This window comes from Taeniopygia guttata, chromosome 10 (assembly GCF_048771995.1).
Source record: "Taeniopygia guttata chromosome 10, bTaeGut7.mat, whole genome shotgun sequence".
NCBI classification, from domain to species: Eukaryota; Metazoa; Chordata; class Aves; order Passeriformes; family Estrildidae; genus Taeniopygia; species Taeniopygia guttata.
In genome coordinates, this window is record NC_133035.1 from 10,259,150 (window position 1) to 10,273,505 (window position 14,356).

At 40.7% G+C, this 14,356-nt stretch overlaps 1 protein-coding gene across 7 annotated transcripts in view; it reads right to left on the reverse strand.

Annotated features, from left to right (window-relative positions):
- Positions 1-919: 919 nt before the first annotated feature.
- The window catches only part of FBN1 (fibrillin 1), a 146,066-nt gene continuing 132,629 nt past the window's right edge, over positions 920-14,356 (reverse strand). For 3 of the 7 annotated variants that reach the window (XM_041718294.2, XM_072934134.1, XM_030281768.4), the window contains exons 55-66: positions 13,555-13,677; positions 13,002-13,133; positions 12,277-12,402; positions 11,522-11,728; positions 10,362-10,487; positions 10,024-10,146; positions 9,028-9,144; positions 8,133-8,261; positions 7,203-7,322; positions 4,123-4,354; positions 2,935-3,109; positions 920-2,192 (exon numbers count right to left, since the gene is read on the reverse strand). In XM_041718294.2, coding sequence (XP_041574228.1) covers positions 1,803-2,192; positions 2,935-3,109; positions 4,123-4,354; positions 7,203-7,322; positions 8,133-8,261; positions 9,028-9,144; positions 10,024-10,146; positions 10,362-10,487; positions 11,522-11,728; positions 12,277-12,402; positions 13,002-13,133; positions 13,555-13,677 — 2,000 coding nt within the window. In that variant the 3' untranslated portion in view covers positions 920-1,802. Of the gene's footprint in view, positions 2,193-2,934; positions 3,110-4,122; positions 4,355-7,202; positions 7,323-8,132; positions 8,262-9,027; positions 9,145-10,023; positions 10,147-10,361; positions 10,488-11,521; positions 11,893-12,276; positions 12,403-13,001; positions 13,134-13,554; positions 13,678-14,356 lie in introns of those variants that run through there. The other 4 variants (XR_012057642.1, XR_012057640.1, XR_012057641.1 and 1 more) reach the window with 4 other exon arrangements.

The window sequence follows — 14,356 nt, forward strand, 5'->3', positions numbered from 1 at the left end:
ACAACTGTAAAGTTCTGATATATCTCACCATAGTTATACAACATATGGAAAAAATACACTGTTCAACATTTTGGCACACTAATAAAGAAAATCCAGACATGGTCTATTAAAAATATCAAAGTAATCCTGTGCACAAGCTTCTTTTTTATATAGTTATATTTGTTATGCAGAAGAAATCACAGAGAGCAATAATACAATTTGGGGTGAATTATAGGAGTACATTTCCCTTCCAAAGCTATTATAGCTCAATATATGTTCCCTCTATCAACTACAGTGCTGTCCCAGCAGCAGTTTCAGCACTTCTTTCTCCCAGATTTTATAGCATCACACCTCAGTACAATGTTCTGCTGCTGCTGCTAAAGATACACCATGGCATTTGCATATACAAGAACATCCACATCACTGAATAATTTTCTTGATATTTAAACCCATCTAAAGCTCGTGATGGTTTCTGGTATTGGATTATTCCTCATTTATCAGTCTTGGGTTATATGACAGTAACTGTTGAAGTTGGGGTAAAAGAAAGGAGTATCTTAAGGCAGTTTTAGCAAACAATAGTGGTTTTTTTTCACACTTGACTGTGTTTTCTGTATAATGATTTAACATCCACTTCTGCATGTTTTGGCTACCAGATTACTTTTTGACCGGACTACTCAGGTCAAGTCATTGGAAATGTTCTCACTTCCTTTCTGGAACCACACAGTAACTTGAGAGAGGTCCACTGCTATTAAGATTTGTGAATGTTTCTGTACTTCTTCTGTTCTTTCTTTGCATGAAGAATGAACAGCAGCAGCTCCCTCAAGGAGGAATCATCTGGACACACAGACAGATACAAAGACAACCCTACTGACAACTCCTGAAGTATAAGAATGCAGTTTATCACACTTTTAGCAAAAACACAAGGCCACAGAATAAACTAAAAAAAAAAAACTGTTTTATTGTGACATTTATGACATTGAACCCTTGTTGATATGAATGACTATGGGTACTCTTGACATGTTACAATATGTCATGGTGTAGGATGGCACTGATTGTCATCTGACTTTTGAGAATGTTTAATGGTCCCTACTGACCTCAGTGCATTTTGGCAAGTCACAGAAACTTTATCATCAGGTTTGTGTATACAGTTAACAAGTAGTTGGTCTTATAAGCACCATTACAAACCCTCACATTAAGGGTATTATTAATCTAGTTTACAAATGCTTCATTGATAAAAATAGCATGATTACAGTATACACACACTTAATTTACATGTAATGTATTATAGGCATAACTGAGATAAACTACTGAGCTAACTTTGGTTGATTGAAGTATTTAGACTGAATAATGGCAATTTTGGCTTCTAAGTTGTGTAAATATTACAGTGCATTTATAAATCTAGGTTGAAAATTTACTAGCACCAAATGGATATCATAAATGGCTGACCTAGTAAGTTGTAGTTGGAGAAGCAAAGTTTAAGAATTACAAAAATAGAGCTGTCCATCAGTTGAAAGCACATTCTTGTACCTCTGCTGAAATGATGACGTGTCTCAGCATCAGTGGCCAACTTCCAATGATAAAAGTCCCAGTTTTCAAGATTCAACATATCAAGGTAGCTCAGCTACATGTAAAAGCCTGAGAAAGTGGTAGTTTTGAGCTCATGTATTCATCCTGTACCTTGTTTATGTAATAATAAGATAGTGCTTGTTCATACAAATGTACTCTTGTAAGATTGTACCTATGATATGGAGAATCTGATTGGGAGGAATATTCAGTCCTACCTATCTATCTTTGGTTTAATTATTTGGTCTTTGGTTGATGAATTAATGAAGCAATATCTGAATTTTCATTTTCAGGTTATCTCCCAGCTCACCACTGAGGTAGTCTTTGTCATGTTTTGCTTCAAGCTGGTTAAGTTCCTTCTTTTTATAGAGTGGAATACTACTGATTTGTAATGAATAATTTCCAGGCACTGGCTTCTTCTTTGTGAAATGAAGGTAACTTATCCCGTCCTTCTTATTGATTCTAAAGAAACCATCTTCATTTCCGGAGTCAATTAAATATCGGTTATGGTTTGTCAGTGTTGTGAGGGCAGGGAGCAGTTCCAGGATGCGATCTTTGTTACTGAGATCCGAGATGTTGATGGAGAAGACCGCTGCTTTCTCAATATCCCAGCTGGCGAGACTGATTGGCGGCTCCAACTCTTGCTGATCCTGCACAAGAACAAAGGATGTCAGCTGGCTTTGTCAGAGAGCATTTCACATGTGCCTGTGTGTGTTCCTTGCCCAGGTCATTCATTACTAATTAGACAATTTTAAAAAGGAGATTCTGTAACATCATCTGTCAAATCCACTCTTATGGGCCTAGGACTCCTCAGGATGAAGTGCAGAGCTTGTAACCACTGCTGTGTGGGTTAGAGGAGCCCGAGACACGTGCTGGAAGTTTCTGTGCACGCGCCTTGCTACCTGACAGGTCAAGCCCCTCCACACTGGGTGCCGTGACCAGCCTCCTGCAAAGAGGGCAAACAAGGCACTCTCCTCCTCTCTGCCAGGGGAGCCACAGGCTGAGAGAACAGCTATGAAGGAGAGCTGGGTCTGTGAGGGAGCCACAGCATTTCAGTGGGGATTTTCTGCTTTGCAAGATTTGTTTGGGTTAAGTGTGGAGCCAGGGCAGCCTGCAGGTGCAGCAGAGTGCTGGAAAAGCAGCATCACCCTTCACCTCTGACTGGGTGGTAACATTTCAGACAGCAGCACAAGCTGTAACATTTTCATTTGGAAAGCGAGGGAAGCTTTACATCACTTCTGAGACAAAAACACCACCTGACATCCAAAACCAGCTTTGGTCTACTTTAGGGTGTAGATTTTTCCTGAGGGATTGTCTCCTGACACACATCCTTCTGAGTCCAGCTTTCACAAGACAGCCACAAACTATTTCCCCCCAGAAAGGGTCAATTACCTCTGCTTCACTTGCAGTTTCATTAGTGCTCCTGCGCTTCCTTCCTCTCTTGGGATAGCCGTTGATTTTACATTCATAACAAGCTTCTGGAGAGAGGGAATTGTCATCTACTTCTCCACTGAGTGAAAGCTCTTGTCCTTGACCTCTGCCTAGCCCCACTCCAGAAACACAGTGTCTGAGGAAGGAAGAAATTCAAAATTAACTCCAGTGAGACAAAGACCTTATCAAAAGCTACATTTGGGGGACTGTAAGTGCAAATAATTAAGCAATTATGTTGCATTCATTTCCTAAGAAAATTTTCTGCTAAAGTCAACAGACAAAATTCTCACTGAATTACAATGAGGCCACTCTTTATTTCAAGAATCTGCTTTCATGGGTTTTTGCCCAAGAGAGACCTGCCAATATTTAACAGTCTTAAAAACACAGGCTTAAGCTCCGAGTTGTTGTTAGCAATTTCTGTTATCCAGCCTGGAACACATTTAAAGAGACCAATTTTCAACAACTGCTAAAAAATCTGGAGAGTGAGGTCTTTCATAATGCATCCCAAAGCTTTTAGTCACTTACAAACTTTAAACCACAATCTTCCTGCTTTCCATTTGGTTCTATATGTTGTACAGCCCTAGCATGCCCACTGGAGAAAGGGAAAATTGGTTTTCTTGGTAACACATACATTTATTTTAAAAAATACTAATTTGAAACACAGAAGAATATGGAACATACAAAAACCTAAGAGAATGCAGAGCTGTTATTCCAACCAGCAGGTGAAATTTCTTGTATAATGTAGTTTCTTTTTTGCAGCTGGTAGGGGGTGTTATTATTAATGTTTGTTTTATTCCTCTTTAAGGAGACAAGTCACAGCAAGGAGTGCAAGTTCCCAAGTGCCAAGCTCAGAGGACTTGGCAGACTGCTGGGGTGTGCAGGACAGGTGAAAGCAGTAGCTTAAAATAGAGGATTGAACCTGGTAGCCCTGACCAAATTTCGATTCCAAGCATTAAACCCCTCCCTTTCCATGGTTACCTTTCCCCACCCTCCCTTCCCCCCTCCAATCTCCAAAATCAGTAGGTGCATCCAGCTCTCTATCCCTCTTTAATTGCTGACAATCCCCCTGCTTCTGCTGCTCCACACTGCTAAGAAAGGAGTGGACTATGTCCCCTTGGTATCTGTTAGTTTAAAATGAGAATCCCTTACCCTTGTCCTATTCTGAAGTAACCAGGTGGACATCCACAGACGTAGCCACCTTCAGTGTTTGAACAACCATAACTGCACGGGGCTTGTGCAGAACCGCATTCATTGATATCTTGGCAACCTCCACTAAACTGCTCATACTGAAATCCAGTAGGGCACATACATTTATAGCTTCCCAAAGTATTGTGGCAGGATGCTCCTCCACAAATGTGTGCACTGAGACATTCATTTTCATCTGGAAAAGAAGCAGAATATCCATGTTAACTTTTACCCAGGTACAGCCCAGCCTACCCCTCGTACAGGTCGTGCTTGGCTGAATGTGCTGCCACCTCAGATGGACACAGACAACTGGGCTTGTCCTCCCCCTTGCCTGAGGCAGTGGTCCTTGGGAGATGACTACAACCACAGAACAGCAACACTGAGGCTACTCTACAGAAGATGTTTCATGCCATGTCAGGTCATGCTCTGGAGAGCAGCAAAACAGAGAAGAGAGCTTTTTTTCTAGAAATAACTGAGAAGAATAAAACATTGTACAGGCTGGTCAAGTAATCCCTTGTTCATAGGGCTATTCAACATTAAAGGAAAAAGAGTAAGGAATCAAGTTCTGACACTTTTACCAGGCATTGGAAATACCTCCCTACACACTTACATTTAAATATTAGACATAGGTAAAATATGGGAAGTAGTAAAGTAAAAATAAAGCAGCTACAGATACAAAAGACTGCTATATTCTGAACCAGTCCTTTTCCAAACTTCCTAAGGGTGGCACTGTAGGAGTTTCAGGTCAGTTCAGGCTTATTTACTGAAAATGGCTACTTTTTGAAATTAAGCTGGTCTGATTTTTGATGTCTGATGTGGCAAATTGCTTCAAAAAGTTCTGAATGTTATTGTTCCCCATTATCTGTGATAAATGTATATGTACATTGTGGGGGTGTGCACACATAAACTCCATTTGGGAAGTACAGAGCAGCATTTCTGACCTCAACATCCAGGTTACAGGAGAATAAGCAATAAGTCAGAGCATTACTGTCTTTTTCCAAACAATTTGGCTCTTTGTTCTTTGTTTAAAAGCAATATCTTTTCTTCTTGCAGCCTGATTCACGATGTAGTGTACTGTGGAAGTGCCTGGGCAGGGGATGCAGTCACAGACAGCACAAGACATGGGAGGAACCAAAGCATTCTTCAGTGATTATCTAAATGTGTTGCAGCAACATTAAAAATCCCTGAACGATTCATTAAATAGGCTAAAAAAGACACAAACTGTTTGCAGAGTTGGGATTGCCAAGGAATATGAAGGAATTGTCATGGAAAAACCCAGTACGTGGATTCTTCCCCTGTGGTACACCCAGGAGATCCAGATAAGTATCTTAAGAATATACAGTTATAGACAGTACAACGTGAATATGTGGAGACCACAAGGTATTAAAATCTGGGGCTGAATCCTGTGTTCCCAGAGCCTATAAGGGTTTGCCACTGACTCGGAGAGATATTTCAGTACTAGCTGAGTCTTGCACCAGGCGTGGCCCTCAAGAAATTTCCCTGGTGAATTTTCTAGTGGACCAGTATTTTTGGTGCCAAGGCTGGCACCTTTCTTTCAGTGGGGCAAATACTCAGTGCTTGTGCATTTTGAAACTGGTATTCCCTGTATAAATCAAAACAGTAGTCAATGGCCTCAAAATCTGGAATATCAGTGTACACCTGGTTTGGAAATATACTTAGTTAAATATTTTCACCCAGGAAGACCTGGAATCAGCCAAGATGTTTCACAAAACACAACACTGCACTTTTTCAGAATTCCACAGTGTTCTCCAGCAGCCAGACATGACAGTGCTGGTTTCTTGGGGGAGTTTTATCCTCCTGCAGATTAAATTTGAATTTAACCCTAAACTCTGCCAATTGAATTAACATTCAAACCCCCATATGTTTGTGTTCCCTCATTGTTCCTTGTATGTTACAGGCATAGAGTGCTAGAGCAAAACAAACGTCACAGCACGGACTACATATAATGTCAGGAGGTTTGGTAAGCACAGTTAAAAGCAGAGACCTCCCTGGAGCACCACAGTGATAACAAGGCAAGACATTTCTATCTTTCTGAGAGCAAAGAAAGCCAAACAAAAAGTTATAAAGCTCTTTGTTCTCAAAGAGGTCATCAGACACATCTCTGGGTATCCACACAAGACCAGCTTGCACGAAGCCCATTAAATGTGATGGAAACTGCACATAACTGTCACTAGAGGAAAAATTATTCCTGTTTCTCTTGTTTGAATATGCTGCATACTACACTGCTGAAACAGAGGCTGTTCCCATGACTGCTGCACAGGCAGCCCCATCTATGAGGGCTCAGAGACTTGGTATAGCTACGAAGTTTAGATAGGGAAGAAAGAGGCATTTAATCCACCAGTGTATTTACTTATTAACATAAACTTATGTGCACTAGCATTTGTTAATTATAACCAGAATTGTCCTTTGGGCACTCTAAAGTGTATCCTAAAGCTTCAAGAAAGAACCTCTAGATAGACAGCTGCAGGTTTGCTCAAATATTACAAATTGTTAATTCTGCAACAATTACAGAAGAGGAGGGGCTTAAACACAGCAGCCTTACTGTAGCTGTTGTAAGAATGACAAAAGCACAGATCAAGTAGTATTTCAATGGAATTTGAGATTGTTGGAGCCAGAAGTTGAATTTTATGATTTAACAATCCAAAGTTGTAGTTCTGAGAGTGCCAGGCTCAATCCACTTAGACAGGACCTTTGTCCAAGCAGAGACCATTGCACAGCTGAGTAAGATTTCCTTTGTTAAAATCACAAAATACACGAGCTACACAAGTTTCCTCAAAGCCAATACAACCTCTAGCTCCATCAAGGAGAGCTTTGTGCTTAAATAGTCTTGAACCAGCACATGGGTTTCTGTGTTTCATATCCACTCTGCCTTCACAGGAGACCACACTTCTAATGAAACTCTGCTGAACTTAGGAAATTATAATCAGAAAAGAAAGTACGGCAAACTGCACCACTGCCCTTCACTTCTTGCTGCTAACTAAAGTACATGCATTTTAATGTATGGATTTACAAAAGTGACTTGCCAACACATTGGTTCCACTGGTAATGCTGGAGATATCCTTGTGGGCAGCTGCACCTGTATCCTCCAATTATATTTTGGCAGCCATGCTGACACCGGTGGTTGCCATCACATTCATCAACATCTAAAAGGGTGAAACACACTCTTGAGTTTTGGGAGAGAAGCTCAAATTATGGTGTATGTGGAAAACATGTTACAAATAATCATACATATTCATTTACCATATATATATAATATATTTCAGAATCTTCCAAAAATCTGATCACTATGGGCCTTTTGGGTTTGGATTTGTGGCTCCACAGCAAGTAATATAGGGCTGAAAACCATGGAAAGCTCTCACATTCAGCAAGGATTTTGTTTTTGCATTCTGCTGTGGAGCAGACAGGAGAAAGCCATTTGTATATGGGATCTCTAATGCCTTCCTAAGGATCCCAGCTCCAAGCAGACAGGCTCTTGCTTTTACCCGGGCATCCAACCCAAAAATCCCAGGATACCTCTTTTCAAAACAACCCAAACTCTGTCCTAGGAGAAGGCTCTAAGGACCCAGAGGAATAAGTCTGCAGCCCTTGAACTCTCTCTTTAGCACCTTGGGGAGGTAAGAGTTCCTGTCACTGAATCCCTCAGAAATCCATGCGAGATTTAAAAGAGGTTCACTGAACTTACAACACATAAACTAAAATGTTCCAGGCTATGTCTCCTCAGAAAATACCTGTCCAGCTCTTTAGAATCCCATAATATATCCATATTTTTCTGGCCCATGGTGACAAATACTGCCTTGTTGCTAAATTTCTGTATTCCTCCATCACTTCAACCTACACATGCTTGCTTCTGCACATTTTGGCGCTTACTCTACAGGTCCTTCCTTGGGTGACAGTATGAAAGAAGATTAAGGAAACAAGAGAAGGCCAAGTAAAATGCACTGTGTTTTACCCACCTTCACAGCTCTGCCCAGTTTGATCAAGTGAGAAGCCACGTTGACACTCACAAACAAAACTTCCTGGTGTATTCTGGCAAATGCCCTTTGCCCCACAAAGATTGATCTCAGTAGCACACTCGTTGTTGTCTGAGGGAAAGCAAAGCTCAGCATCAGTTTGTAGTCATCATTTCAAAGCTGATGTTCTGGCCATGCTAATGATGGAAGGGTTGTGGCAGGAGGTAAAGGCACAACAGTAACACAGGTGTCCCACTGCTCTCCCAGGTTCTCACTTTGCATTACAGGACAGTTTACACTGCTTTTTGAATTTGAAACACAAAAGTAATAGGAAGGGAAACTTTCTTTTCTTCACCAAAAATATGAAGTTTGATGTTTTGGTCTCCAAACCCCTCCAAATTCACACCAATACCATGGGATCATCAAACTGACACAGAAACACAATTTAGCTTGCAGAGCAGAAAGTGTGTTTTGCAGAAGGAAGCCGTTTAGTCTAACGTTTCCATGTACCCAATGAGTATGTGATCAGAGGACAACTGCAGAAATGTATATTTCATAGCTGTTTCAAGAAGCCTTGACATTATCTCAGTGAGCTACAAAAATAAAAATATAACTATTTTTTGCTCAATGCTGAAGAAAGGGAAAGGCAAGAATTAAAAAGTGGTGTTTGTACTGGCTGGTTCTTGAAAGTGCAAACCTCAAAGACAGATTATGAAAGCAAGGGAAAGTAGGAGGAAGGGGCCTCTTTGCAGCCCTCTCTGGTGGGATTAGGATCAGAATCCAGCCTGTTTCTATTTGGTTCCTCAGGAAGATGATTTTACCTTCTTGCTACTTTGCTTCTGGAGTAAGGGTCAATAATAATTCTCAAATCCATGTCTACCTTTCCAATGTCACCTACCAATACAGGCTGTATGGTGCTGAGTGAATCCAGGAGGACATTTGCAAGTGAATCCCCCAATAGTGTTGACACAAAGGAACTGGCAGTTGTGCTGCTTTGTTGCACATTCATCAAGATCTAAAAAAATCAAGAAAGCATCTTTCAGTTATATTCCCTGGACTCAGAAATAAGTGATTGCAAATAAATAACAGCAAATAAAGCCTTTTGAATTTACATCTCACTTTACATACTGGTTCCCAGTTCCTCTTTCATCAAGCCCCATATTTAATGAATGGGACTTTGGAGCTCCAGAGTGTCCATGCTAACACTGAATTGCAGACACCACTCTCATTTGTCTGAAAGTTTCTGTGATGTGATAAATGTCTGTTCAGCCAATAAATGGGAAGTCACCATCTTCATGAGATCTGGCAGACTGAAAAATGGCCTTGCACTGTTACACTATTACTCCAGAAGAAATATTGAAATGCTAACAACAAAATACACTTTGTCATTCTGCATGCCAAATTTGGAATTGCTGCTCTAATTTGTGTGGTTTTAACAAAATCTTACCAAGACATCTCTCCTGCACTGCTGTATCTTATCCAGTACTCTGCAAAAGCAGTAGGTAAAAATTCTGTTGATGCTGGGGAATGCACTGCAAACCACAGTCACCTCTGCATCCCATGAGATTCATCCAGCCATACTGAATGATATGGCTTAAACCATGATATGGCTTCAACGAGCTTACCAAAATAAGAACAATCATATATATAATTAATTACAAAATCTTTTAAGATCAGCTGCCATCAATCTGCAAAAAATCCTGATGATCTGTTGTTCATCCAAATTAACAAGGAATTGAGTGAAATACCAGCTCCATCCTGTGCAGGGCCACTTCCACTGTCTTTAGTGGAAATACTCACGTGAATCAAGGAGACAAATTTGCATCATTTAAATGTCCTTGTAATTATTTTTGTCTGTGAAACACAGTTTCTGCAGTAAATTCTTGATTTTTACCTTTGCAGCTTCTCCCATCTTCTTGCAGGATGTATCCTTTTGGACATGAACACTGGTAGCTCCCCTCTGTGTTTTTGCAGATGAAATTGCAAGGTTTTGGAGACTCATTGCATTCATTCAGATCTACAAGAAGCAAAACCAGATACCTCAGTGCCAATAATCAAGATTTGTGATAATGTTTTACAAAATGTTCAGGATAGATCAGAAAGAAATCCAAATCCCCCAAGCATTAACAAGTGAAATTTTATTTTCTCATTTTTCAAAATATTTATATTTCTTTCTTCAAGTCCTCTCTTAGAAATAAACTTCATATACAAACGCCACAATGTAAAACCCACCAATGCAAAGAGTGCCGGTGACATCTGTAGTATAGCCCAGATTGCAAAGACAGTGGTAAGTTCCCCTCTCATTGATGCACTCCCCGTTGCGGCAGACGTCATGAATAACCTTGCACTCATCAATATCTGCAATTAAACAAGGGTTAGTTCTCAATGGAACAAAACCGATTTTGTACAGCTTCAATAGATTCTTGTGACCTGACACAGAGAAATCCACATCATACATAAAATAATTACATAAAATACTGAAATATTGCACAGACTAAAGGATAAATAGTAAGTGGAAAAGTACAGAATGGAGCATAGAGGAGGGCAACAAGGCTGGTGAGGTGCTCGGAACACAAGCCCTATGAGGAACATTTGAGGGAACTGGGGGTGTTTAGCCTGGAGACGAGGAGGTTTAGAGGTGACCTTATTGCTTTCTACAACTTCCTGAAGGGAGGCTGTAGATAGATGGGGGTTGGTCTCTTTCACCGGGCAGCAACTGACAAAACAAGAGGACACAGTCTCAAGCTATGTCAGGGAAGGTATAGGTTGGCTATTAGGAAAAAGATTTTAACCAAAAAAATAATAATGTACTGGAATTGTCTTCCCAGGGAGGTAGTAGAATCACCATCTCTGCATGTTTTTAAAAAAAAGACTGGACATGGCACTTGGTGCTATAGTCTAGTTGAAGTGTTAGGGCATAGGTTGGACTTGATGATATAAGAGGTCTCTTCCAAACTCATTATTCTGTGATTCTGTGATTAATCTTTCTTATGCAATGAACAAGCTGTAAGTGGAAGGGAACAACTAAAGCTGATCATGTATGAGCCTTCACAAATCAAACATCCCTTTGCCTTCATGTACACAAATAGCTCCCAACCTGTGCCTGCAACACACTCAAATGTGAGATGCAAATTCCCATTTGAGTGCATATCAGTCAACCAGGAAATAAAGCAAATATCTGCCAAGATGGGATGGATGCCTCATCATCCAGGGCCTTTGGCTGTGCACCTTCTTCCCAAAGGACTCTACTCAGTCAACATGAAAAATCTCAGAAAATTTCAGCTGATATCCAAAACACATAGCACATTATAGTGTTCAAATATGCAAAAAAGAGAGTTTATAATTTATCACCTAATTTGGCATTGTTTATGAGATCATTTAATGAAAAGTACCTGCTCCACTGGATGTGTATCCTCGGCCATGAGGGCAAAGCTTCTTGAAGGCCACGGTGCCTGGGAAGGGACAGACCTCACAGTTCTGCCCCCAGCCTCGGCCACCGTCACAGCAGCATTCAGACTTGGTGACAGCGTTCCTGTTGCTCGATCCGATTTGGCACATACTTTGTAAGACTTCAGTGAAGCAGTAGCCCTCCCTGTTGTCTGGAAGACAAATTGTGCATCACAGAGAATCCTAATGGTGAATTCCAGAGGGTCATGAGATGCTGGGAATTTAGACAGAAATACAACAGTAAGGGCATACTTCACCCTGAGACTGTGGAACTGAGAGTGAAAGACTACCAGCAGTAAGAACGAGAGAATGATATCTAAGGGAAACAAAGACAAGAAATTTAGCAAAAGGCAGAAGACAAGAAGCTACAATATGCTTATAAAAATGTATGTTTCTGTTTGAACTTAGAGAACTGGCTGAAAATCAGGACCAAAGAAATGTCCAAAGAGCAGTTCCTGGCTGACTGAAATCATGGAACAGTCAGCTTTCATAGCAAGTCACCCCAGCTGGACTGACTGAGGCGGGGATATGGGGAGCATGGAAGGAGGAACTTGCAGGAGGACACCTACATACAAGGGCCCCTTCCTAAAGGCATGTAAATTCAAGAGTGCATTTTCTCACCATACATTTCTAAGTTTAATTTCAGCCCTCCTTGCTGCTATGCAAGTGACAGCTCATTCAGGTGTAAATTGAGACTTACCAAGGCACTCATCCTGGGTGTCGCTGACCGTGAATCCCTCGTTGCACTCACACCTGTAACTCCCCAGTGTGTTCAAACAACGGCCGTTCTCGCAGAGCCCAGGTTTGGTCTGACATTCATTCTCATCTGCATTTTTGAAATTTTATTACAAAAATCAAGTCCATTATTAGATTAATGTATGTATGAGGTTGGTATAGAACTCTTATGCTGTGCATTCGGCCTGGTTAAATTTCAATTTTTTTCTTTTTCTTATATTTTAAAGTGTCTTTTTTTCAATTTTCAGAGGAAAGATGGCCATCTAGCTCACAACAGTTATATATATCTGCAGTACATTCCTCACTGGTTTTCAAAATTTTTCATAGTTACAGCTGCAGTTCTGAATGCCATCCCAGGTTTAAAAAAACCCAATCTACTCTCATTCATGCTAGCAGAGATAAACAAGCCTACAGCAACCAAACCAAATCCTCACCTTCTTCTCTCAGAGCATTCAGCAGCAGCAGTACTAACTGATTATAAAAACACCCACACCCAGATTCTTCACTTACTACCCACAGATGTGTACATCTTAACAGCAAAACCAAGTGTGTACAGCACCAATAGATCCATGACACAAAAAGTTGTGCAATTCTGCCCCTGAGTTTCTTAACACTTTGTTAAATCCACAATTTTTAGTCCTGCTGAGGAACTGTGTATTTCAAGAGCTTCAACACTTCAGTGTCACTTACCTATACAGCCTTCCCCATCTGGTCTGCGCTGATAACCAGGGCCACAGATACACATATAGGTGCCAATTAGGTTTTTGCATTCCATCTGCTTTGAGTCACAGTCATGAATTCCTTCTTCACACTCATTCTGATCTAAAACACAAGGTTTAGACTTTATTATATACAGACATGATCCTGGAAATTCACAATAGTAAATTCTGACTTTGGAATCTCTACCATAATCAAACCCTACACATACATTTATTGTTCTAAACCAAGCATAAAGTATACTAGCCTTGAGCAAATTGATTTCTCCCAAATGCCCATTTTTAGGGCAAGACAAAACCATATCATTTGATATGACCTCACTTTAGGCAGATGTATAAATTTACTGGCAGGACAGGCCTAGTACAATCAAGTGCATAATGCAAACCATAGAATTTCATCCCAAATTCTGACTCAGTTACTTCCTGGGATTAAAACTCTGGCCCAATAGTGCAGTGAGTCAGAGCCCTGCCCCTGCAGGAACTGAAATCATTATCTCATAACTGTGAGAGCCTGGTAGGAGCTTTACCTCTGCACATTCTCCGGTCCTCCCGCAGAACGTACCCCCCGGGGCACTTGCACTCGTAGGATCCAAAAGTGTTCACGCAGCGGAAAGCGCAGAGCAGAGGGTTCTGAATGCACTCATTCACATCTGCATTTGGGGCGACAAAGAGCATGGGGGGAAGGAAATACTTGTGTAAAACTCAGCAGACTTGAGTGCACAGGCTTTAGGTACAGGCAATATCACAGTTTACTGAGGACTAGATTTTAATAGCTGGGGACCCTTGGTTCTACTCTTCATGGATTTCTGTAGAGAAGCAGGCACCAGACACGCCAGGATGTTTGCACAGCTACCTGAAGTTTCAATAAATTCAACAGCAAGCAGCCAATGGAAATAATTTCCAGATCCATGCTGCCAAAATACTTTCTCAGTTAAAACTAGATCTTTTCCCCACCTAGGTTCATTTTTTTCTGATTGGTTATTTAAATTCTACATGCAGGAATTCAGCTTCTTCATAAACTGAATTCCATAAAACAATATCCTTACTAGAAACTAGAAACATTATTCTGAAGTGCATTTACATACAAAATGCCTGGACTACTTGAGTAATTACTGCTATATAATGACGTTTATGCACTCAGCTAGCTCCTCCTCTGCAATTTGAGCTTTTACCCGAATTCCACAGAGAAGCAAATGAAGCTCTAACTAAATGTAAAAATAATGCAATCTGATGCAAAAATAGAAGCATTCTTTTGCATGGGCTCACAAAGAAATAGACTGTGGCAGATAATTTAGAAACAGCTGTGTCAAGTCAGAGGACAGTGTCAGA